Below are 26,514 nucleotides of genomic sequence, written 5' to 3' on the forward strand. Positions count from 1 at the left end.
TTGTTCTTACATTCGGGGTGGTTTGTTTCCAAATGTCTACATAGTTTTATGGACAATAAAGAGGTGTTTCTTAACACTTGTTACATAGCACACAAAGGGCATCAGGAGCAATTTTATTGCTTGTGTATGTAAATCCAAGTGCCAAATATGATTCATCATATTTTCGTTTTTTGATTGATTCGCCCATTTTTAAATTAGCAGCACTGGGGTGTGATACATGATAAGGTGATCGACTGGTTTATGAATTTGTAGAACTGTTATTTTTATCGTCTCTTATTAGCCACCAATCCATTGAGATGACACTGTATAATATGAAAATTAAAATTATTCATAATATATGTTCGGAATCAAAGACACGTGGGTATTAACACGACACCTCACATAAGCCCGCTCATACTGAATGAATAAAAAATGACTTCACAATAAAAGTACCAGAAGCAGAACGCGTGCACAACAATAGACGAAATTAGTTTCTTTTTAAAAATATGCGTCAAAATTTATTGCTGACTATATGAAGTTGGTATGAGTTGGGTCCAACTCATACATATAAACACACCAAAGCTCACGAATAGAAGTGAGACAACAATATATTTACAGTCTACCCACAACGTCCAAGTTTGTGTTTATCTGCCTTCCTGCACCAATTATGTGCTTTACAGGTGACTGAAAAACAAGGCATCAGGATAGCCACCAACATTTTTAACAATTTTAGCTTTGTTTTATAATTTATTTTTAAACTACGTCAAGCCCAATTCCACAATCATAAGCTGTGCTCTCTTGTTATCTTGAAATATTAGTAGCAGATGAGTATGTGTTGCTACAAGATTGAGTTCAGAAGTAACGGTACACTTTTCTCCTGCTTATTTATGTAAGTACCATCTACAGTGAAACCTCTCATTTACGGACATCGAAGGGACATAACAATCTGTCCGCATCTGAGAGGTGTCCTTTATTGGAAGAGAGGCTCCCCAATATCACAGTAAATTTGTAATATGCATTTTGTATCCCTTCACGCTTTAAATGAAATGTATTACTGTAGTTTAATTCTAAATATAGTATACTACAGAAAAAATTCTTTGCAACTTTGAACTGCAGTAGATAAGATCGAAAAAGGAAAATACAGTACTGTGCCATGCAATTTTATTCTAGGTTTACAGTTAAGCAGTACTATTATTTACAATTTTCAATTTAACCTTTACGTTCAGGTGCCATGTCTCGAAACAGAACAACTGATTGAAGTAAAGAGAATAATTCTACTAACTCTATCATGCGTTGAATACAATTTCACGATCGCGAAAACGTTGGACCCATCAGACAGGTTAAATTTTATGATTTTGTTTATCCACCCACTTCCAGCTAACAAGGGGTAGCCGGCTGGGCTAGTGGTAGCCTACAAGACCCTTATTGTCTTTTTCGTGTTAAGAAATTTCTGTAGAGTTCTCAAAATTAATTTTCCATTTTTGTAACACATTAGGTCTTGAAATCCAAGTTCTGTCCGCAGTCAGGAGGTAAAGCAAGCTTTAGGGCTGTGAAACAACTGTCCGTGTCCATGTCTGAGTGTGTCCGTAAACGAGAGTTAAATTTATCATTATTTCTATATTATTTCAGTTGGGACATAAAAATCTGTCCATATCTTGGGGGTGTCTGTAAGGAGAGGTTTTACTGTATTTACAGCTTTCCCTTGAAATATTCCATGCACATGTGATAATCAATCAATCAATCAATCAATCAATCAATGGACATTATGGAGCATGCCAATTTCATAAAACACTTCCATTCTGCTCTGTCTTTTGCCAGTTCCTCCCAATTCAAAATGCCAAATGCAGACTGATTTTTATTCATTAAGAGAGTCTATGTCACTTCTCTTTATTACATTGCAAATTAGACAGATAAATGTTCCGAACCATACTCTTGTGATATTTTGCAATCTATAAGATTAACAAATAGAATAATTATTTTCAACTTTTAACTTTTTAAAGTACTGAATCTATCAGCAGCAAGACCTTTTAACATTAAAAGCATTTCTTACCTTCAAAGGTAACTTTCCTTGTTATGCGTCTCGAAGACCTCCTATTGTTTCTTCTTGGATTATTTTGTAGAGATTCTTCATTTTCTTTCGTATCAGTTTTGGAATGTTCAGTATCCACATGAAGGCCTTAAAATTTGAAGAAAGAAAAATTGTTGAACACAATTTGCAATGCTTTGTTACAAGAGACGAAGTTTAGAAAATCAAAAGATTGTAAACCTTATTAATTTAACATTACCACAATTTTGTAAATATAAGTTCAAAATATTTCATTATACAAAGTGACATAAAACAACATAAAAAAATTAATCATAAAGGGGACATACTTTCTCGTTAAAAGTTTCATATGCTCACAACAATTTATTCCTTTATCATATTAGTAACGAAAATCTTGTCTATAGTTTATTTTCTTGACCTATCATTTACAATCAATCAATCTTCTTAATGTATCCAGCTGTTTGCTTACAACACAAAGCCCACTCTAGTCTATTCAGTTTTTGTTTTTCATGAGAAATGAAAGGTATTTTGAAAAAGTCGCATACTATGAATCAAAATAAGAACTTTCAATTTCTGCACAAAAAGCATTTTCTTTGATAATAAAAATAAGATGTCTTGACTTCAATTATAAATTTGACAGTTTCAGTAGACATATGTAACTGACTTTTCATAAATCCCATGATATAACTCTTTATACATGGTTATTAGTAATATTACTAACCATATTGCCTCGACTATGAATACACCTATAAGACTATAAAAGGAAGCTGTTAAAAAGGAAATACACTACAACACAAATTTAAGAATATTTACATATTACAATAATTCAGTTGAACAATTTGCATTAAATCATTATTTATTATGTATTGTTCAAGTATGATATTGCAATGCTGTCTACACAACAATACTTGTATACTATTTTCCATCTCTTCTTTTAAATATTATTACAAGAAAGAGAGCAGTAAGTCATATTAGAGATCAGTCAGTCAGTCAGTATACAGAAAGACAGTCAATAAAGTTCCAAAGAGTTAAAAAAACAGTGCTCAAAGAAATTGTTGTACATTATTTTACTGCAAACTTATGAATAAATATGCAAATTTATTTATTTATTTATGAATTAGAAAAAATATTGCATACCAACATTTATTTGTAAGTTTGCAATAAACTCAAATGCAACAATTTTTTTTGAGAGAGTATATATACGAATTGCCTGGTTTGAAAACCACGTAAGTCCATAAAAACGCAAAAGCAGTTTTATGCGGCAGCATGTTCTTTTTGGTGATGCACATCGTCATGAGGATGGAAACGAAAATAGTCCATCTCTAACCCATGTTTATAAGCATTGACAATGTGGTCTCAGGAATGAAAAGCGTGGTTGTCTTGGACTTGCTGGATTTTCAAACTTGGTTTTTAATCAGGACTTAATTGCTATTTCCTGTCATCTTGGACTAAGTTTATTTCATCTGTAACAAAACACTGCAGGACAATACTTTTAAGCGATTTATGTGACTTGTAATTTAAATTTCTTCACCAGAATCATCATGTGTTTGCTCTACTGTTGTATCTCCGGCATGAGGTGAAATTGGAAGACTTTCATAACAGTGGTGTAGTTCATGTGAAATGACATTTTTCTAGCATACCTGATGGTCATCGTTTTCTTAAATGTGATTGGAAGTTGCTTGTTGTGTAGTTATGGTATTGTCTGTGGGTCACAGGCAACTGACTGCTTCAATTAATAGTTTTCAATTTTTCACTTCCCAAGCACAAGAGTAATGATCAGCAACCAATGAAGTCTGCATTTGTTAATGACTAGTATTGCTATTACATCACATAATGTAAGATTCATATCACTAACATACTTCTGACTGTGAAACAAGTGGACTTGGGTTCAAATTCTGGTTGGAACAAGTTACCTAGTTGAAGTTTTACCAGAGTTTTCCTTCAACCCGTTAAGAGCAAATGCTGAGTAACTTTCAGCGCTGGAACCTGGACTCATTTCACTGACATTATCATCTTAATTTCATTCAGATGTTAGATAACCATCACAGTCAAGTGTCATAAAATAAACCAATTAAAAAATAAATATTTCTCCCTGCTACTTCCTACCATGTTCAACTGAGTAACAAACAACAGTGGATTTTTTTTAATAAATTTAGTTTAAAAGACCATAATGAATCTATAAGCCTACTAATTAAATAATCTACGAAGTAAATAATTAAAAAAAATTGTCATCTAGTTATAGTACAGGATTTAGAATGACATCACAGAGTCCAGAATCTATCTTGTACAGTGATAAAGTGCTAACCTTGAATACTGCTGTCACTGTGTGCTACATCCAGGTGCTCAACATCAGCTGCAGGTTTAAGAATACTCTTCCTTGGAGTTTTGTTCAGACGTAATGGAGTCCTACAGACATTTGCAGCAGGGTCAGATTCTGAGAGCTGAAAATACATTAAGGACATTGTCAATAAGAAAACTTTGACTTAACTTCTAGATGTGATTATTCAATAATGAAAGGGAACAGCACCATCTTTAAATATGCAAGAACACATACGAGTTGTTTAGAAACCATAGCGCTGTTTTTAATATCTCGAGAACCATTCATCAGGCTTTAATGCAAAGGTACTCACTAAAAATTAAATGTGAGCCAAAAGTGAGAAATAGTAATTTGCCGATGGCCACAATGCATTTTACAATACTGAAGCTTAAAAAAATGCGCGAATTTTTAATTATTACATTATTTGCCTTATTATTATTATTATTTCAGCATAAAGTACATGTTACTGGTATGGTATTTTGAAGTTGAAGGGTGAACTCTGCTACTCTTCTCTAATCATATCAATAGGAGCAGATTATTTTTTTTGTTTTATCTCACTTGTAATCTGTTTTGTTCTGGAAATTTATAAAATGAAGTGTCACATACAGCTAGAAGGCACTCCTTAATGTCCGCATCTGTAAATGGCTTAATTTCTGCTACATGGTACAATACTTTTATTGTCAATTCGTTCTTATATACTGTAGGGTGGAATACATTACTTTCTGTTCAGATATTACGGACATTTTCAGTTTTTCTAGCCTTGATTTAGAATGTTTTAGATACTTGTCATCAAAATTTGAATGAACGCTTTTGTAGTGTCTACCAAGGTAAAAACATTTATAATCCATTATTATATCAAGACATAATAAGCACGAGACATGAAAATTTCTTTTTAGAGAAAACAAATACGTGTAGTTGAACACTTTCGGAATATAAAGTAAGTGACATAGTGTTAAAAGTTGTGTAATCAAGATGTATAAAGTTTATATTGCTTTCACGTGTTAAATACTAGGTTACAGTACCCTGTTGACTAGTTTCAGACTGTGGACTACCCTCAGAACTGGGTGGTCTTCGCGCCTTTTTTTTTTTTTAATTTATTTAACACCATGTCCCATTACATTTGTTGTAATATTACATGCTTGAATTTTTCTTAAAAACAATATTATTTAGAATGGATACAATGTGTTATATTATACAATTTTTAAACATGAAGGTACATAAGTGCATTAATTATACTAAACATTATTCCTTATGAATTATTAAAATTTATACTTTCATCAAAACAATATTACTTAAGATTAATTCAGGTGTTACATAATCAAATTTGTAAAACACGAAAACACACAAGTGCTTTAATTATATGTCTAAAACATTATTCCTTATGGATTATCAAAAATTATCCTTTCATCAAAACAATATTACTTAAGATTAATACAATATGTTACACAATCAAATTTTTGAACATGAAGACAAGTAAGTGCATTAATTATACTACGTCTAAAACATTGTTCCTTTTGGATTATCAAAATTTATCCTTTCATCAAAACAATATTACTTAAGATTAATACAATATATTACACAACCAAAATTTTAAACACGAAGACACGCAAAATCATTGTTAAGAACATAAAAAGTTATTAACAAAAATAAAAACTCTCTCAAGTTATAATGATTGTAGTTTCATGATCTGTTGCTTCTGACGATACCTAACTGCAATACCTGAATAAATGAATGAATGGAGAGAGAGAGAGAGAAATATCAATTGAAAGGTGCACGATAATCGCATCCTTGCAACGAATCCTGGAACTCCTGGATGGCTCAATGTCTCTGTCTTTCATGATCCAGAGCCATTCACCCGAGAAAGACTTGGACATTCGTTAAACCGAACACTGGATCACTCCGTAAGAAGGAAGAGCTTTGCATACTGTCTATAGCGCCAGGCGTTCTGTAGCAATATATTTCTATTTTTCGTAACCAGTTGTATACGACTAACTTGAATGTTACTCAGAATTTTAGTGATGTCCAAGAAGTCGCTTGTAGCTACACATAAATAGCCCTGCAGATGTGAATTAGTTAATCATGATCGTGATTAAAGTATTTCATAAGCTAGAAAGTGTTCCCCCCCCATAGGTAGGCTATCCCAAACATAGCCAGACATTTAAAAGAAATATTCCACAGTATTTGGAGTGTGTTTGTATCATCTGTTCCGCATAGGCTATGTATTTTTCCTTTTTAAACAAATATTTCAGCATTAAGGAGGACTGGATATCAATTGAATTTTCACACGAGCAACCATATTATTCTCTTGAATATTCTTGATTTTTATGATTAAGTCCATATTGAATTGAAAAGGGATTATGCACCATGTGATAATAGCTGGATAGGAATGCTATTTGTTCTGCCTTGTACAACAAAGTTTGAATTGAAAAATGGGTCCCAGGAGTGTTCATGCTCGCTAGTACTTTTTTACTCACATGATGAGAGCACCAAATGTCATTAAAAGAGTACCATGGTGCTCACGAGCAACAGATTGAGAAAGCCTGACTTAAAGGATCACAATTTCTCTACACTTCATATAATAAGAAAGTGAAAGGTTACAAATCACAAACCAGTTTATTCAAATAATACTGTACCTGTGTGGTAGAAGATGAAGGGGTGTTACATATCTTTGACATCTGTGTCACTTTCATGATTATGGGACTGACTTCACGACTAAGTCCACGACTATGTCGTTTATGTTCTCCCAATAATGTGTGCTGCAGCAGTGACATACGGGATCGACTTGAAGATAACGGAGTAGCTCTTAAATTGCTAAACTCTGAAATAAAAATAAGGAAAAATAATTTTCAGTGCTATTATCTATGATTGTTAGAAGTGCACAAATTGCGACAATAAAATGGTTACAATTAAGTGCAGTGTAAACTGCACACTCTCTACCAATTGTCTTACATTTAATAACTGTACAATTTTACATTAGTGTTTATATACATAAAGTAATATGCAAGATCTTATTCTGTACTAAACATCACTATTTTATACTGAAGTGGAAAGAGGGACAAGGATGCATTAGAGATTCGAGTAAATCATCATTTTTCGTAATTAAAATGTAGTTATATTGTGATAAATTGATAACCATATCACACTGCAATCCCAGTAGTGATGCGACAACATATTATGGATGTCATACGACACACGACATACATCTTGTGTTACCGTCGATTGACTTTGTAAAAACAATAGTGCCATGACTTATACCCCAACCCTCGTAATTTAAAGAACTAAAATGCTCTTTATATTTACATACTAGAAATATGTTCATTCTAATAAGCTATCGTACTACTTAAATTACTGTTATCTTCTGAAAGAGTGGATTTTTTTAAGCAGCTCTTCTCTTAATTCCAAATTTGCATCAATAGCTCACAGATTGTGCGGTAAATTTAGATAGCATGATTCGAACAGTTCCTAAACTCATTCTGTATTTTTTGGTTGTCCACATTATGTTCGGTGAAAAAAAATCTCCACTGAAGCATTGTTTCCAGGAAGAACAGAGGTAGTTCAATAAACTTCTGGAGTTGTGCACAGGGAAGCATGTTCTGGGAGGGGGGGGGGGGATTGAAAAGTATCACTCAATTGTGAGCAAAGAGTAGCATTATCTTCTTTCCACTTTGCTATTTTTTTGAAGTTACATGTTTCTTCAAGCAAAAAATTCAACAAACGAAATGAAGGGTGCAGGTAAAGAACAAGCTTTGTCCACTTTTTTCCAAAAATGAGTTATGCATGTTGTGTGGTATAGGATTCTACGTACTTTAATCCAACGAATGAAAAACTTTGATAATGTGAACAGTCTAAATGTTATGACAATTTTAGATTGGGCATACAAGGAAAGAATATGCTAAAGATAGACTTTAAACTGCTCTCCTGAACAATTTGCTAAAGTGGACAACCTCGTTCTTTTCCTGTACTTACTCACAAATGGCTTTCAAGGAACCCGAAGTTTCATTGCCGCCCTCACATAAGCTCGCCATCGGTCCCTATCCTGTGCAAGATATCATCATATCCCACCTCCCTCAAATCCATTTTAATATTATCCCCCCATCTATGTCTCGGCCTCCCCAAAGGTCGTTCTTTCCCTGTATCCTTCAAATTACCTTCATCCACATTAAAAATTGAAGAAAAATAATAAGGAACTCTCTCTCCAAATTTGTCTCTTTCTGGAGGACATCTCAGCAATATACATTGCATAGATATTGTATCGTGTGTATAAATAAACTAGACACTGAGATATTCAACAGCATTTTTATAAAAATTGCATGAGACACTGAGAATTATGTCGCAGAATATGAACCACTTCTAATATGGCAAAAGTTGCTTAATTAATGATGGAATAAATTTCTCTTCTTTTCTGGAGTTCAATTTTTCTACCAGCCTCGATAAGAATGTGGAAGACTCGATTGCAGTTACGTCCTCACTTCAGTTTGTATTTTGTCATCTTAAAAAGTTGCAATTGTAAAATACATCCATAGCAACATAAAAAGATCACTGATCATATTACTAATAACACTGAAACCTGGGTATCTATAGGGAGAAATTATTACATCTGGGCACGAATTTTGTCTGGAGATAAAAAGAAAAATAGACGAACTGTACCTGGAAAATGGGGATGTCTAGTAACCTTACTTTATTGTACCAATATGCTCAGATCAAGTGCAATAATTGTTAATTCTTATTTCTCAGGTGGTGATACTGCAGAGCAATACAGAAACAGGAAAGGATATTTTTCTTTTAATGTGCAGGTAGTATCAGATGCAAAATTAAAACTCAGAAACGTGGTGGCAAGATGACCAGGATCAGCTCATGATGCCACCACATTTAATCTGAGGGCACAGTTTGAATCAGGAACATATGCTGATTCTTTGTTACTGGGTGATTCAGGATATGGTATTAAACCATATTTAATGACACCTCTTTTGGCACCAAGAACTCCTGCAGAAGTTCTCTACAATGAATCCCATATACAGACAAGGAATGTAGTGGAAAGATTTTCCTGTTTTGTCATTAGGAATAAGAGTGAAATTGAGAACGGCTCAAATAATTATTGTTGCTAGTGCAGTTTTACATAACATTGCTAGAGAAATGAATGATCCTGAACCAGACCTCATTGATGTCATTCAAGCAGATGTGGAAAATGAACAGGGAAATGATATAAACAGAGCAGGAGATATTGTAAGACAAATGTTAATACAGGATTACTTTGCAAATTTATTATAACTGCAGAAGGTTTCATTCACAGAATATAGGACACAATGAGTAAAATATCAGTGTCATGTTATATGAATGTATTATAGACCTAACTTACTTTGAAATTATGTCATTATTACCATGTAGCTTCCAAGGAGTTGGGTCACAGATTGGCCCGTTCCGGTCTCATATTAGAAGTTGAGTAGTCTTCGGTGGTCTTCCAGGGTTTCCTATACCCGCCGGGGTGTAATTTTTTAGTAATGTAGAATACCCATTGTGGGGCATCCTATTGACATGTTGTATTCACATTGACATATAATTTAAAATCTGTTGAAAGGCTCATGTCATTCTCAATTCTTTCAAAATTTCTATATTTCTTTGTAATCATTCCATTTATAACTACTGTTCTTCTTAAATATTTAATTTCCACCGTAGTTATTCTTGATTTATTTTCCACCTTGATTGTCCAGGTTTCACACACGTGAAGTTAGAAAAATGAATACATTACACAATTTTATCTGTTTTTTTTTTTTCTTCTTTTGTTAGAGTTTTTCATTTAAACACATTGTTAATGGTATTTTAGTTAAAGTCTGTTTTGATTCAAACACATTGTTAATGACACCAGCAACCTTCATGAAATTGTTTAATTTATGATTAATATCAAATTCAGTTTCATATGAAACAATATTACAGATATTATATTTTATCTCTACCTGTCAGTGGCCATTAAATTTCAAGTGGCTCATCTTACAATGTGGGCTTCAGCATATTGAAAAGCATTACAACTTGTCACTGTCTTCTCACCGCAAATGTGATGCACAGAGGCAGCAATATAATACAAGATCTATACCAAAATATAAAGTGATTTACTTGTTCGATAATTTAATTTATAACAATTTTTCTTCGTATCAGTGCTGATCTTTAAATAGCCTACCATTGACATTGTATTCTGTATTTTGTTAAATTGTGTTGTATTTTTTTTTTTTTTTATAAATGTATGTTACTTCTTGAATGGGTTATTACAATCTGATCATATGCAGATAGTGAAGTTGTGAGTTATTTGCTTGAAATTGAAATTATATTTTCCTTTTGCCATTTTGCAATATCGTTAAAATATACATTGAATAATGCTGATGATAATGAGCATCCTTGGCATACTCCTTTATTTACAGTGATTTTGTCAGAAAATGTTGAGCTGTAATTTATACATATTTGGTTATGTGTGTATACATAATATATATGCCTATAGTAAAAACTGAAGTTGTTTCTTTTCGATTTCATAATATTAAATAAAAATTTTCTGTTAAATACATCTTGTTTATTAATTTAGAATAGAAAGTATTTTTTTGTTGTGAAACCATCTATCCTACCACATTCAGATGAAAATATTAAGAATAATTGCTGAAATGAGTACAATATGCAATTGTATAGCCTACTTACCTGGTACTTCTGAGTAGAAATCTCCTGTCTTTGCGAGAAGATTTAAAGAGAACGAGGTACAGCAAACAGACCTACAGGAATTTATTTTCAGAAAGGAAAACTAAAACAATTCACTTAGATTACTTTCACAATTAAAAATAATTAGGCCTACACTAAAGAATAATGCATGGATAATACCCAGCACATTTTTTCATGTCACTCCCACAACTGTCCTGCTACATCCAAAATGTCCTTGTGTTTTTCTGTTGTTCATAATAATGTATAGTACTTCATCCAACTTCTTTTTTGTTAACAATAACTTTTTATTGAAATATTGAATAATTATACAAGTAATAGTGCAGTAAATACACGTAATACAGATTGAAATATTAAAGAAATACAAGTAATAGTGAATTAATAATAAAAACTAAAAAAACCAATATGCAAAAAAATTAAATACAGAGCATTCATATGCAGACGAGTTCCACTCCACTCTCTAGCAAAATCTGTTGGCTGGCAGACAGGTCCATTCACATTGAAAGGTTTTAATGTAAACATCTACCACAGAAACATGGGACTTTTTAACGACATTCATAATTATAAAAGTAAAATTATAAAATTTACCAAAATCAACAAGCTAAAAAAATTGCTTAGTAAGGTGAAAATTTGCAGTATCATAACATATAAGAATCTGCAAAATAAGCATTAAGCTAAAAAAAATTGCTTCTGGTATATGCGGAAGGCCTGTGTATGTTATCAAGGAGACTAGCACTCTGGTAGAAACATTTGAAGAGTTTGAAGGTGCAGCAAAGGAAATTGGTCTACAGATAAACGAACAGAAACAAAACATATTATGTGTAATTTCAAAGAGAGGAATATAGCTACTACCCAGTTCAAAATAAGAGAATACATTTTTGAACAAACTGAGAGTTTTAAATGCCTAGATTCACAAATAACAGATAATACTACTAATACCAGTAACAATAATAATAGTAATAATAATACAAAATGTTAACATGTAACATGAAATTACTAGAAGAATGCAGTATAATGGTAGATTCATGTATAATTCATATTTTAAACCAGTCTTGATGCACACAGCGGAAACTTTGACTACGAAAAAAATGATCAGAGCAGAATTCAGGCAACAGAGATGAAATTTCTTAGAAGTACAGTACAGAAAATACGAATAGATAAGAGTTAAAAGTGAAGATACAAGAAATATTTTGGCAAATGCAAAATTGCAGGATAGATTGAAGGAAAACAATTACATGATTTGGACATGTTATGAGGACTAGTGAACATATTACCAAAGAAGGCACTGAAATTTGAAGTAAAAGGGGAAAAAACCTATTGGAAGACCTAGAACAAGATGGGAAGATCAAATTAAGAGGGACATTGAAAAAAGAGGAAAACTGTCCATCACTAGTAGTGTAAGAAAAGAGCTGAGGGGAATGTCACAGATCGAGAATGCTGTCTCATACTCGACTCCACAACCAGGGGCACAAGTCTAGATGAAGAATAATACAAAATTATATATACAATACAAGCAAGATTATTGGCAGGAAATAAATGCTATTACGCACTACACAGTATAAAAAAAATAAGAACATACCATTTCAAGAAATGTAAAACTAAATATATTGGTAAGATATATTGTGACTTATGGCAGTGAAACTTGGGTAATGACAAAAGGTAAAGAGTTACAAATTGATCTCTGGGAGTGAAAAATATTAAGAATATTTGGACCTACAAATAATAGAGTAATATGAAGAATATAAACAAATAAAGAAGTATCCATTATGATCTTCATAAGCAAACCAATCTGGTCACTATTATAAACATCTAACTACTGATATGGCTGGGTCATGTCTAGAGAATGCCGGTATATAGATATGCAAGAGTACAGAAAAAGTCATTTGAAGGAAAGTCAGGAGGAAGAAGTGGAGGAAGACAATGTGCAAGATGGATGGATGGATGGGGTTGAATGTCAGTTGAGAAAGCTCAGAATTAAACAATGACGAATACAACTGCAAGATGAGTTTCAAATGATTTATGTACGAAGGCTAAGGTTCTACAAGAACAGTAGCGCCATGGAGTAAGTAAAAATATTGCTTAACAAGGAGAAACATTTTCAGGAAAATGTATAATTATATCAGCACAATTACAAAGCTTAGCAAAACCAACAGGATGAAAAAATGCTTAATAAGAAGAAAAATTTTCAGGACAATTTATAATTACACTTGCAAAATAATTAACATTTTAGCAAAAAGAAAGGGAAAAAAGCTTATAGAATACCAAAATAGGGGGGAAATTGTCCGGAACTTGTATAATTTTATCAGTACAATTAATATTGTTTAGGTGAGGGGTTTGGACTTTTTCCACTGCTGGTTGTCACAATCAAAAAATTAAGACAACGTTTCGAAGGGTGGTTCTCCCTTTGTCTTCAGGTGGAAGGAAGGAGAGAAAGGAAAAAACCTACTGTTGGGATCGTTACTTACAGCTATTCTGTATGACTGATCAATTGATTCCTGGCTTCGGTGGAGATTCTAATCAAGAAAAACCTGAAGTCATTAGCAGTATGTTGGCACTAAACCAAACGGAATAAAAAAGATAGGCGTGAATTTTTTAGCCACATGATAGGGTAAAGTATATAGTGATGGGCACTTTAAGCACATTGCAACACATATTTGGTTGGGAACATCTAATTTACAGAGGTAGATTTCTCATTTTTTTCCAATAAAGAACTGAATATATTTGTGACCCTTTTACACAAGAAAGAACTTACAATAATGTGTCTGATTATTTTGAAATTACTTCAATATTGAAATAGGAGAAAAACATAGTGATGGGCACTCAAGCTTCTGACTCGGGCACTTAAGTATACAGTGATGGGCACTTTAATATTTGATACAAAAGTGAGACATTTACCTTCAAATTAAAACTAATTTATTTGTTTTCAACTTCTAAGATGCCCTTGCCTCTATTAATTATGAGTCTAAATGTTTTTCTTTCTTACATCAATCTATTAGGCTTAATCACTTTCACTGTCGCCTAATTCTCTCACACATTTGTTGCAAAAGTATACATTCTCATCTTCTGAATCATTATCACTGAATTCGTTTTGAAAACACTTCTTGTGAAATACTTTAAGACATTTTTTGCAGGAAATACCAAGACACTTATTATTTAAACACCCGCCGCACTTGTAACAGAGTCCTGATGAAAGCAGCTTATTCGGCTCTTCTGAAGTGTCCTTTCTCTTGTCTAATATGTTTGTACCAATATCGGGACTAGTAGCTGCTTGAACATTTTGGTCATATGAAAGGCTCACATTTATTAAACTACTGTCTTTTGGATTCTCGTGAGAGCTCAACGTTGACAGTTCGGTAACTTTTCTTCCATGTTTTACGAGTTTTGTTGATTCAACACTTCTTTTTCGCTTAGCTATTTTCCCTCCATTATTCATCTCCCTTTTCCTTTTTCTCTCTTCCTTTTTCCTTTCTTCTTCTGCTTTCTTTTCTTCTTTATTCCTAAAAAGAGCTCTCCATTTCTTCGATGTTAAAACGTATGGCATTCTTTCAGTTTTACGAATGTTTTCTCTTTTTGGAGTTTCAGGCCATATCAAGCAATCCTCCAATGTACGGACTTCTGATCGTCTCAATGTTTTCGTTTCTTCATTGCTGAGATTTTATTCTGGTGTCTTCAGTAGATTATCTTTTTGAATACCCATATTAGCACCCACTTCTTCTGTCTCCAAATGTTCGTTAATTGCTATTTCTACTTCATCCACTTGACTTTGACTGCTTAACTGTCTTTCAATTATTTCTTCGTTATCTTCTGGCTGATCTCTTTCTTTATCTGTCACTACTTTCATGCTATCAACCGTTATTTCTTCTGGTTCTACAGGTGTCCCCTTTCTTTCAAAATATTTTTCTTTCTTTTTAGCAGATACTTCGTACAGTCTAAAAAGAACACAGAACTCTTCACTGTTTTCTTCCTCCTCGTCACCTGAAAGAACAGACTTGGGACCAAATGTAGATTTATCCTGCCCCTTAATGTACCGTTGGAGTGTTGATCTTAGTACACCAAACTTCTTAGCAGATGTTTTAATTCTCTCACCATCTCGAACTGCTGGAACTGCTGACGTCAACTGATCTTTAGTGTACTTAATTTTTCCAAAATTAGGCATTCTGAGATTGAAAGAAAAATAGGCATAAAATAGAGTTTGACTAAAGCTGTAGATCTACAGGTCGGACTTTTATTACCATATACATATATGGAAATCATTAAATTTATGATATTGCATTTTTAAAGTTTACTGCAACAGGAACAAGTTGGAGGAAATATTTTTTAATTTAAATCTATCGTTTGACGATGTCAGTATTTCTGAACTCAATAACATAAAATAAAAGTTCTCTATATGTTGATTATTTGTTGTCATAGAATGATTGCTGTACTATGCTTTGGTGGAGAACAAGATAATGTCTCTGAAGCATTGTTATGATATTACATTTTCTTCCCATGTGACATGTCCTGGCTAAGCAAACTATAATTAGAACGACTTCTTAGAAGTTATACCACGCAATTTATGAGTGTTTTGTTTTGTCGTGAACCCTTGGCCTGCAGCGAATGTTTCACTTCGATAACACTGTGAACTTAATCATTCCATGCCTGGTAACCATAAGCAACTCGGAAGTTGAAACAAGTCTCCTTAGTAAACATATCGCTACGTAATGCAGTCGGTATGAAGCTTAGTCAACGTAGGAATTTTCAACTACTGAGATCGAAAATAGAGAAAATAAATGTGATTTAAATTAAGATAATAGCTATATTTAAATTTTTTGTGTATAGTTACGTGAAACGAAATTGATTAGATCAGCACAATCTACTGTGTATTTAGCCTATGCATTGTATTCCAAAAGTGGAATGAAATGATATGAAGAAAGAGCATATTTATAAGAATGTGCGCTTCTATTGAAACACAATGCATATGACATTAATGCGTTAATTTTTACCATTGGATATTTAAATTTTTAGCTTCTCAAAGCGGTTCGTCCTGACTACGGAAATTACTCCAGAATCTTCCGACATAAAAGGATTCTAAACATGAAGTAGTCTATGTCTGTGAGTTTTATGTCATTGCTCTAGTAATGGGCACTTAGAAATATTTAGTGATGGGCACTGTGCCCATTACTGTTTAGAATAGTTCTAAAACATCCGTTTTATAATATTATATTCGTAGTACCAAGATCTACAAATATGCATGATGAACAACTTAAATTATGTAAAATTACAAAAAACAGTGATGGGCATACTGTGACCATCACTGTGTATCAATTGATTTTAGTATATAGTGATGGGCATGGGCCATTAAACCACTACAAGTATAATTTTTGTCGTTATAATCACTCCTTTACTGAGATACACTGAACGGAGCTAATAATCGAGCTTCGAATACAGCACAAGTAACAACAGAACCTCCAAACACTATTTATGACAACAATGAACCTTAACGAATTATTAATTTTAAGCGACAATAATCATGGGTATGCACATGACCACAATCAATTCGAAAATGAAGCTTCCCACATCCTCTCAGGACACAGGTCGTGCGCTAGAATGGTTGCTAACAGTACTGCCAATCATATAGAACAAAAAATAACTACATACTAACCCGCAAATCCTTATTATTACAATAAATAATTCACTGTGCCCATCACTGTAGGGGTGCCCATCATAGGCGCCAGTACCCTACATGTACCAATACTGTCTGCAAATGCTGCTTTAGTTTCCTCAGGACGGGTGCTCCAGACTACAGCAATGTAAGATGGCAAACATGACAACCTGGAACCAGTCCGCATAGGAATGCTCTCTACATAAAACACAGATCAATATTAAATACAGAATACATTACTAACCAAGGCAAAGATTAAATTTTACTTCAATTTTTTTTTTTTTTTTTTTTCAAAAACAAAATCTCTAGCCTCAATTTTTCCTGTGCCATTTCGAATTCACTTTTCATGTATTCCATTTTTCTTTTATGTTCTTTCCTGAGAGCTATGCCCTGTTTCACATCTTCTTTCTGTAGCTCTATCAATTCCAATTGTGTGTCCGATAGCTTGCTGTATTTTATTCTGCAATCTGTTGTCAAATCACTCTTCTTTCTTTTTGCAATTCTGCTTCCAGAAGCTCTTTCTACAGACACAGAAAACAAACTAATTTCAGTGAAGGTGCAACACATTACTATGATAATGAATGAGATCAGCTGTGACCTTCATTTCGTTGTCCATCATATCTTCAAACACTGACCCTTTCCCTGTTAAGCTCCACAAGGTCTTAGGCATAGTTGTCAGTCACATATTTGGTATCTTTACAGAAAAGCTACACCAAAGAAGATACAATTTCCTTTTACTTCGCTGCCTCCAGTGAGATGTATACAGTGATGAACACGTGTTTTAATTTTCAGCCACAAAAATTTTCAACATAAAAATAGTTTGATACTCACCTGTTTATTGTTGTTGTTGTTTTCTAATGCCAGGCGTTTGACCTCTTGCACTCCAATATTTTTCAAAGATATTATCATGGCCAGCCACTGAAGCACAGATTTTGAGGTGTTCTGAATCCATTTCTTGGTTTGAGTTGCACAATGGGCAGTTAGGGGACTGATATATTCCAATTCTATGCAGGTGTTTGGCCAAACAATCATGGTCTGTTGCCAATCTAAATGCAGCTACAGACGATTTTCGTGGTAAATCGGGAATTAACTGTGGATTTTGATGCAGAGAGTTCCATTTTTTCCCTTGAGATTGTGTTATCAAATTTTGTTTGTTTGTTTGATTCCTCTAATAGGGAGGGTAAGTCATTTATATAAATACCTGTATATTGTATGTGCGGTTGTATCAACCGTCCCCCACCCCTTGTTACTTACCAACATAAAATGCGACAGGTCCAGGACAAATTACTAGAAAAATATTGCGTCCTTGATCTCTGGAGTGTTATATTTGTAACAGTGGAGGGAGGGGACTATTACAACAGTGCATTAGAATATAAAGGTATAAGGTAAGTATCAAACTATTTTTATGTTGAAGTATTTATGGCTGCAAACTAAAAATCACATGAATATAAATTTATCACTACAGGCCAATACAGACGCCAATAAAACAAAGAAAATTGTGCCTTCTTTGGTGTGACTTTTGTGGAGAATTACCTCATATTTATAAATTAATAAATAATTATTTAACATTCACAATGCCTAGTAAAATAAAAATAAGACTTACCTTGAGTAACAGTGTCTCCCGCCTCAGCAAATTATACTTCTTCTATTTCAATTCTAAGGAGTAAAGGTGCTGAAATAGGCTTCCTCAACGCAGCTGGGTTCCAGCTCTCCCATTTCTGTTGTTGAGATGATCCAGCTACACCAATTACATCACTGTCGTATATAGGTTCCAAACCTGTGCCATTGTCTCCCATCATATTTTTAATGATATGGTCTACTGGTGTAATTTGCACAGTAGTTACTTTTCTTCAGCAAATTTCTTCTTGCTGCATTTCTTTACATTCTCGTATTTCATCCTGAGATTTTTTGCGTATCTCAGGATGCCGCCACTACACGAATTAAAATCATTGCTCAGTTTCTCCCACGCTTCCGTCTTAGTTTTCCATGTAGTTGAATCTGTTTTCTTACATTCTATTATCCCACTATATTTATTAACTAAGTTGACTAACAATTCTACCTCTCTGTTGGAAAAATTCGCACTTCGCTCTGTGCATTCTCCACGTGGATCGGCCATATTCACACTGTAATGTAAACAAACTGCAGTGATAGTCTTTTCTATATATTTCCAGTGATACCAACAGTATTCAACTACTGTAAACTGCTGCGATCTTCTTTTTTTCTATACTACCAGTGATACCAACTGTATTCAACTACCGTTCAACTCAACCGAGAGTCTGTAAGACGGCGCTTTCAGTTAAACTCTTGGTTAGGTTTAACTTACGTTTAATTCAATCTTTAGATAAAACCGGGTATTAAGCTGATCCAAACTATACTATAAGTTTGTAACATTTTCGAAATTATGTACAGTGTTTAAATACATTCGAATTAAAATATGAGTATCACTTGCCAACATTCTCAGGAGTCCTCACTGTAAATATGCCAACATTCTTTTCCACGGAATCATTCATTTGCAAAATATCCGCTTGCTGCTTTTTCTTTCTTGCAGCTGGAATAGAATACAAACCTAATGTATAATATTAACACATACATTACAACAGAGACTTTATATAGAAATCAAGCAATGTGAGGAGAAAAGCTTCTGAAATTAGCCTTTAATACCTTGGTGAAATTTCAAGGAATCAGCAGAAAAGGAGATGAAATTAAAAAGACTACAACACTGGTAAACCTGAAGGAAAAAGCAAGAAATCCAGTAGAGCCTGATTGCAAACTCATTGCACCAACATGCGCGAGCTTCTTTCTGATGCTTCGGAGTGGGGGGGGGGGGGGGGTTCTTTGAGTGTGGGCGACTGCTTACTCATAGAGCGTACTGTTCAAACACTCCCTATCAAGACTCTTGGGTGAGTCCATGTAAGTGGATGCCAATTCGTCTTTCACGCAGGTGCCACGAGTTTGCAATTGGGATCTACCCAAAGGAGGGGGCAGGGATATTTCGTAATGATGAAGGAACAGAAAGAAATATCTACCTCAGCCATGGTGTGAAATAGCATTTTGATACTATGGAGGCTGAACAAGCCTAACAGAGTCCTATCACCACCATTATTTACATAAATTATTTCTTCTTGTATAACAAAGGACAGCCAAAAAAAAAATTGAATAACATCTGTTTAATCGACTTGTCACTTGTGATCAATATGTAATCAAACATAAATGTAAAAAGCACGTCCATGTGCACAATTTTTAAAAAGTAAATATAAAAGAAAAATAGAGTCAAGAATCAGTCACCAAAATTTTTAGCAAAGGTCTGCTCTGGTATCCCTCATCCTAGCAGCAGCCTTTATCCACTCTACTCAGAGTATTCAGATCCTGCTTTGCAGGACAAAAATCAGCACTGAATTTTACTTTCAGAATTTGTATGTTATGTTGCTGTATGAACTCATAATAGTGAATAATGCATTTCTGTGCGGATGAATGACTAAATTACATTATTGAACAAGATTCTGTGTAACTCATATGCTGAAACAAAATCTGTAGAAGGTGAAAAGAATTTTCCAAAAAGTAATTGGGTACTCTTATAGAAAAACTGGTTCTATATTGAACAAAAAAAGCAAACAGAAAAAGATGCGTGCTTCATCAAGGAAATATACTTGAGACAGGTGCTAAATTTTAGTCTTGCACAATCCTCGGGGAGGGGAAAATGATACATACCAAGAATATCCATGTCTGAACAGATTACATTTCGGAATATATATCTATACCAAAATTAAGTTTCTACAAAATAAAGACAAAAATATTTGCTTTACAATGAACACCTTCTCATTGTGATTGGAAGGAAATTAAAATGTGAACTATTTGGAAAAGAAAGGAACCACAATTCAACAAAGATTTCATTTTGAGATTTCGTGTTGAGCAAAATAATTATTAATAAAGGAGAATTATAAACAGACAACATTAAATAATAACGGTTCAAAAGACTAGACTTCAATATGCGTGGTCTTAGATTAAAAGTTAATATTAAATAACAGTAAAAAATGAACCTAGTAAAAAAATCTTGGTGTAATATTTTAAATAATAAAAACTTGATTCCTAATTCTCCAGATAAACAGCAGTCGCTATCATCAGACTACTTTCACAGCACATCTCTTCAGAATTGAGAATTATACATCACCAAAATGCATTCTCTGCAGATAAGAAGATTCAACTACGAACTTGCATCACAGACTGAACTGCAAAGCTATCAACATTTCATATAAGTGTTAATGACATCACTTTTACTGGCATATTAAAAAACAAATGAAAAGAAAAATCCAATGTTCTGAGCACTTTATTAAATAAGACTTTCTTTTACAGAGCCCAGATTAAGAAACACTAGTGTATGTTTCAGTATGATGGCTTCTAGATAAGACAAGGCAAGAGGATGAACAATGGAAGGGGGGGGGGGAACAGCAAAAAGTAAATAAATAAATACTTACATGCATAAATAAATAAATGAAAAATAAACGTTATTAAAACGAATATGACATGTTTTCAATATGGAAATACTGCTTACCTGCTATCATTTCTCGTAGTGATGATTTTACTTGTGTTTTCATTGGCTTTCTAATGACTAAACCAGTATTCTGTTTATGTTTGGGAACAATATCTTGTTCTGTCCAGTTGTTTTCTTTCAGCTTCTTCAACTTATTGAAACGTATATCTATGTTTTCAACCTGTTGCAACCAATAATTAAGTAATTAACATTAATGACAAGGGGGGGGGAGAGAGAGACACACACTCTCTCTCTCTCTCTCTCTCTCTCTCATGTATTTTCCCTACATATTTTGTGTTAATAATTTCCATTTTAACATATGCACAATTCCACTGTTGAAATACACCACAGAGTTCTTTCAGGTGGCAATTGCTTCTTGCTTAACTGAAGGAAATCAAGAGAAAACAGCAAAACAAAGTTAACATTAGAGAAGGAAGAAAAAGGGAAGAGAAAGGAAAAGGACAGAAGGGAAAAGGAATAGAACTGAAGAGGAATGATGAGTAGAAACCTGGACAGTCATTTCACAGAAACTTACATTACATTCAGACACATTTATGAACTATTAAATATACTAAAACAAAAATAAAGTTTTCTTTTTTTTTTTTGCTTATTTATTGTATTTATGAACATTCTTCATGGCAGTAACCAGTATTGATGAAGAAGTTATTGTAACTCATCTTACATTTTGTGTAATTAATATGATCATGTTGTAACGTGAGTTACAACAACCATTTCATAAATAAATCACAAATAATTAATTACTGGTTAATACTATGAAGAAAGTTTCTTAAAAAAACCTTTTTTGTTTTAGTATATCATCTAACAATAAGTTTATAAATGTGTCTGAATGTAAAGTGAGTTGCTGTAGAAGGCCCTGAAGAGAGAAAACGAAAGAGGAGAGAAAAAAGTGAAAGAAAAGGAAGAGAGGAAGTAAGAAAGGAAAGAAAGATAAAACTAAAGCTATTACCTGAATATATGTCATGTCCCAATAACCATCTAGATCTGAGCATGTAACAGGTGGATCCTCTGTCTCGTGTTCAAAACTCTTCTCACATCGCTCGATCAATCCACGGAACTGAGAAAATTTCTTTGACATAAGCAGTCGAGCTTGCCCGACTGCTGCATCAATCAACCCAATTACATCATGGGAAAGCTCTGGAGTTGAAGTTTTAATGTGAAGCCAATCTTGACACAATGTCTCCAGTCTTTCAATTTCACTATTCAAAACTGACCTGAAAAATTACAATATATTTCCAAAATATCACTTCAAGGCATGGCACATACTTCTCAGTTCATTATTTTGTATCAATATTGTTTAATAGAATTTATGAAAAGCTCGTGACAAATTTTCAAAGGGGGTGTAAAGTATTGGTATGAGAGTTAAGTATTTTATATAAATTATGTCTCTTCTGACTGTACAAAATATAGTCATCATGAATCTGCAACGAGACAATATTATTTAGAAATATATTTTACACATTGGCAGCCAAAATGAGAATATTCCATCCCATGGGAATTTCTTGAAGCAATTTCAAGTGGGAAGAATGAGCTTTATTTGAAAAAAAATCATCATGTTATTATGTGTCTGACTAAACTGAATAACAAATAAAATGGATAAAAGCCAAAGACATGGGATATATTTTTAAATGCTAATATTAATGGACTTATGCTGGGTTGCAAGAAAATAGACCTATAAATGTATTCTCCATTAGTTAGTGGATTGTCAGGTTACAGAAGAGACATTTAACGGACCACTAGTTATTGGATCATTAACCAAGCATTTTGAATTTCACAAGTGATGCAATAGGACGTGAATAAATAAAAAGTTAACATCGGCTGCTAGACTGACGTGAGGCATTGCTTTTAGTGTTGTCAAAATTCTCAATAAATAATAGACTAATACAGACCCAAAAGAAATTAGAATAGAACTTCTAGTGGAAAAAATAAATATGTCTATTTGTTACTAGAAATAGCATACTGCATTGATTTTATAGAAAATAAGAAGACAGACTACAGAGCACATAACCTCATTGTCAGATGAACTAGAATCTGTAATAAAGAAATAAATAATAACTTTGCTATTCAATGAATGAATGAATACATAAATAAATAAGTAATCAAATTATCATATGTCAACGGCTAAGAAGAGATACCTTGTACCTACAAAAACGATTTAGTTGAACTACATTATTATTGTGTTCACAAAATTTTTTCTCGAGTAAAAGATCCTACAAAGAAAAAACATATATAAAGTTTGTGTAGGCCTATTTTGAGAAAATAATTCCTAAAACAACATTTTTCTTAATTTATCTGCAAATTTACAGACACAAGGTATCACTTCTTAGCCATTGACATGCAATATAATTTAAATATCGTGTATATCGTATATAGGCCTATTATATAAAATATCGCATGCCTGAATCTCATACAGGTAACTTTACGATGAATCCAGATATATGTAAACTATTCATCAATAAACAAAATGTACATAAGATTCCTCTAACAGAGAATAAATATTATTATAGGAGGGAACTCAGATCTCTAAGTTAGTGGATCCTTTAACAAACTGATAACATTATTGCAATGGTCTTTTGAACTTATTGGTCTGTTAGTGGCAAACAAAGGAATAAATGTGTTCTTGCAACCCACCATCAGACTCATAACTTAAGCTTTTCATGTGATAATTCAAGGAGTAACTTAAATGGCCAATAATGGATAGCAATATGTTAAAAGTACTTTTTTTTTTTTTTTATTTCTAATGTAGTTTAGAACTACACCAAAGTCCATTCTCTTAAAACATACAATACATACTAGGAGGTCCAATAAGTAATGCAAATAATTTTTTTCATTCGAAGTTTGTTTTATTACAAATCCAAATATACAATATTATTCACCAATTAATTGGTTACAAATACCTATTTTTTCATGTAGTCTTGATTCAAATCTATGGCCCTGTCCCACCTAGATGTTAAAGCTTGTATGCCATCTCAGTACCATTCAGTTGGTCTTCCTCTCAGCCACATCCTGACATCTATGACCTGCTCATCATCGTCATATCACTTCCCACAGATCGCATCCTTCAGGAGACCACACAAATGGTGCGAGATCCGGACTGTAGGGCGAATGAGGGAGGATAGTCCAGCCAAATTGTCTCTTCAACTTCTTCAGAGTCTTGATGTAAACTTCTGAGTTTGTTTCACGAGCTGGCAATATGTTAATCAGAATCACACATTCAGAATCCCAGAAGATTGTGGGCATAACCTTGCCTGTGGAGAGTCTGATTCGAACATTTTCTTCTTAGGGAAATTTCTATGATGCCACTCTATGGATTGTCTTTTGGTCTCAGGCTCAAAATGGTGAATTCATGTATCCCCTGTGACAATGAATAAGAAATCACCATCAACCTCGTGATGTCCTAGGAATTCTGCAGAAATGGTCCTTCTTTGTTCCTTATTGTCGTCAGTTAGGCACTTAGGGACCCACTTGGCACAAACTTTTGAATAGCCTAATAGCCACAGAGATGCCGATTTGAACACCAAATTGTTTGGCTGTCACTCGCCTGTTGTCCCAAATAAGTCTATCAGTGCATTCAACTGTCTCCATGTTACAGCAACATGTGGTCATCCCAAGCGTGAAAGATCTGACAGTCTCTCCTTATCTCATTCTGTCACTGACACTCTGCTAATTCAACAACTGACAGCACTCCTAACCACTGTTTGATCTCCATAGACATGTTGTAAGCATCTATGAATGTTTGCAATAGTTTTCTGCTCCGCAAAGAGAAATTCAATCTCACAGCTCTCTGCTTTGTACATGTTTCACGTGCAGTCACCATTTTAAAACTAAACTTTATCATAGCCAACTAATGGAAAACGGCAATACTATATGACGAAATACAGGAAGCTTTAAGGATGATGTGTATAAAATTTCGTTATTATCCAATTAAAGCCAGCTGAGAAAAAAAATTATGTGCATTACTTATTTAATCGCCTACATAGAATGTGTAAACACATGAAGATCTAGAATAAAAACAGTAAGTAATGAGTAACATAAAAAAAATGAGTAAATAGAAAGTACAGTAAAATTTTATATGAAGTTGTACTTGATTTTGCAATAACTGTCTTAGTTCAAAACTCATTTCTTAGCTGACTGCTCTCTCCTTCACATTTTTCAGGTTTATTTTCAGTTGCCCATTTATATTTTAATTCGTTTTGAATTTCTTTTAATGGAAACTTATGAAACCAGAAGAAAATGATGATGGTCGAGAGCATTTCAAAGCAAGTGGATCAAACCAAAGTTTCTCAGTGTAACAGGCAAACCAGTTTGATTGGCAATGAATCTGTTTATGATAAAATGAAAAAAGAATACACAATAATATAAAAAGAAACTATGACTGATTGAAGAAACTGTGTGGACAGCAAGTAACAATTTCAAAGCAAAATGTGGAGAGTGAAATAACAATTGAAGTTCGTTACGTTGTAACTTGGGGGAGAAGGCGAAACTTGAAAATCAAAGCTATTTATAAGAGTGAGTCAGAGCAGAAATAGTAACATTCTCAAAGACTTTTTTGAGAAACGAGTGTAACAGGTGTTGCAGTGAATAGAGTTCAAGAGATAATCCATAAAACAGTCAAATCTCTCTCTAGCAATATTTAGGGGAACAAAGAAAATATTGTTATAAATAGATGTACTGTTCTATTCACCTAACTTGGTGTGTATATTATGGTACGTGTTAAAATTATCAGTGAAAACCTCTTAATATGCTGCCCATTGTACTGTCCTACATTTTTTGAAAGAAATTGTTTATGTCAGTTTGTTTCAGAGCTCTCTTCACGGAAATTGACACACATAAAGACCTTATTAAATACAAAGATGCTAAATACTGTACTCTTCTGGAACATCACTAACACTAGAGAGGAACTGTTGAAGTGATTCACACGCTGTTACTGCCTCTCCAGAGCCAGGAGAAGAAAAAATCAATCTATCTTCTTAATGTATCCAGCTGTTTGCTGACAACATAAAGTCCACTATAGTCTATTCAGTTGTTGTTTTTCACGAGAAATGAGGGGTATTTTGATCGGTGTTCATTACAGATGCCTGTTGCTAGTAGCCAGAGTTGAGGTGTAGTCAATATATATACTGCAGGGCTGTGTCTTCTGCAACGGTACTGATGATTTTAATTTACTTCTTTTGTGGTTTATGGATGGACAGTATAGAAGAATGTGTTTCAGATCTTCATCATGATTATTACACCATAGACAAGTAGGATTATCAGAAATGTGAAATCAGTAAAGAAAGAATGTCTAAAGTAAA

The 26,514-nt window shown here is 33.5% G+C and overlaps 1 protein-coding gene across 1 annotated transcript in view; it reads right to left on the reverse strand.

The window, feature by feature from the left end:
- Positions 1–26,514, reverse strand: part of LOC138706153 (disks large-associated protein 5-like) — a 73,947-nt gene that overhangs the window by 14,045 nt on the left and 33,388 nt on the right. Inside the window, exons 8-13 of the mRNA XM_069835142.1 lie at positions 22,170–22,434; positions 21,224–21,383; positions 19,124–19,222; positions 6,974–7,158; positions 4,329–4,464; positions 2,030–2,155 (exon numbers count right to left, since the gene is read on the reverse strand). Coding sequence (XP_069691243.1) covers positions 2,030–2,155; positions 4,329–4,464; positions 6,974–7,158; positions 19,124–19,222; positions 21,224–21,383; positions 22,170–22,434 — 971 coding nt within the window. The remainder of the gene's footprint in view (positions 1–2,029; positions 2,156–4,328; positions 4,465–6,973; positions 7,159–19,123; positions 19,223–21,223; positions 21,384–22,169; positions 22,435–26,514) is intronic.

Source organism: Periplaneta americana, chromosome 9 (genome assembly GCF_040183065.1).
Source record: "Periplaneta americana isolate PAMFEO1 chromosome 9, P.americana_PAMFEO1_priV1, whole genome shotgun sequence".
Taxonomy (NCBI): Eukaryota; Metazoa; Arthropoda; class Insecta; order Blattodea; family Blattidae; genus Periplaneta; species Periplaneta americana.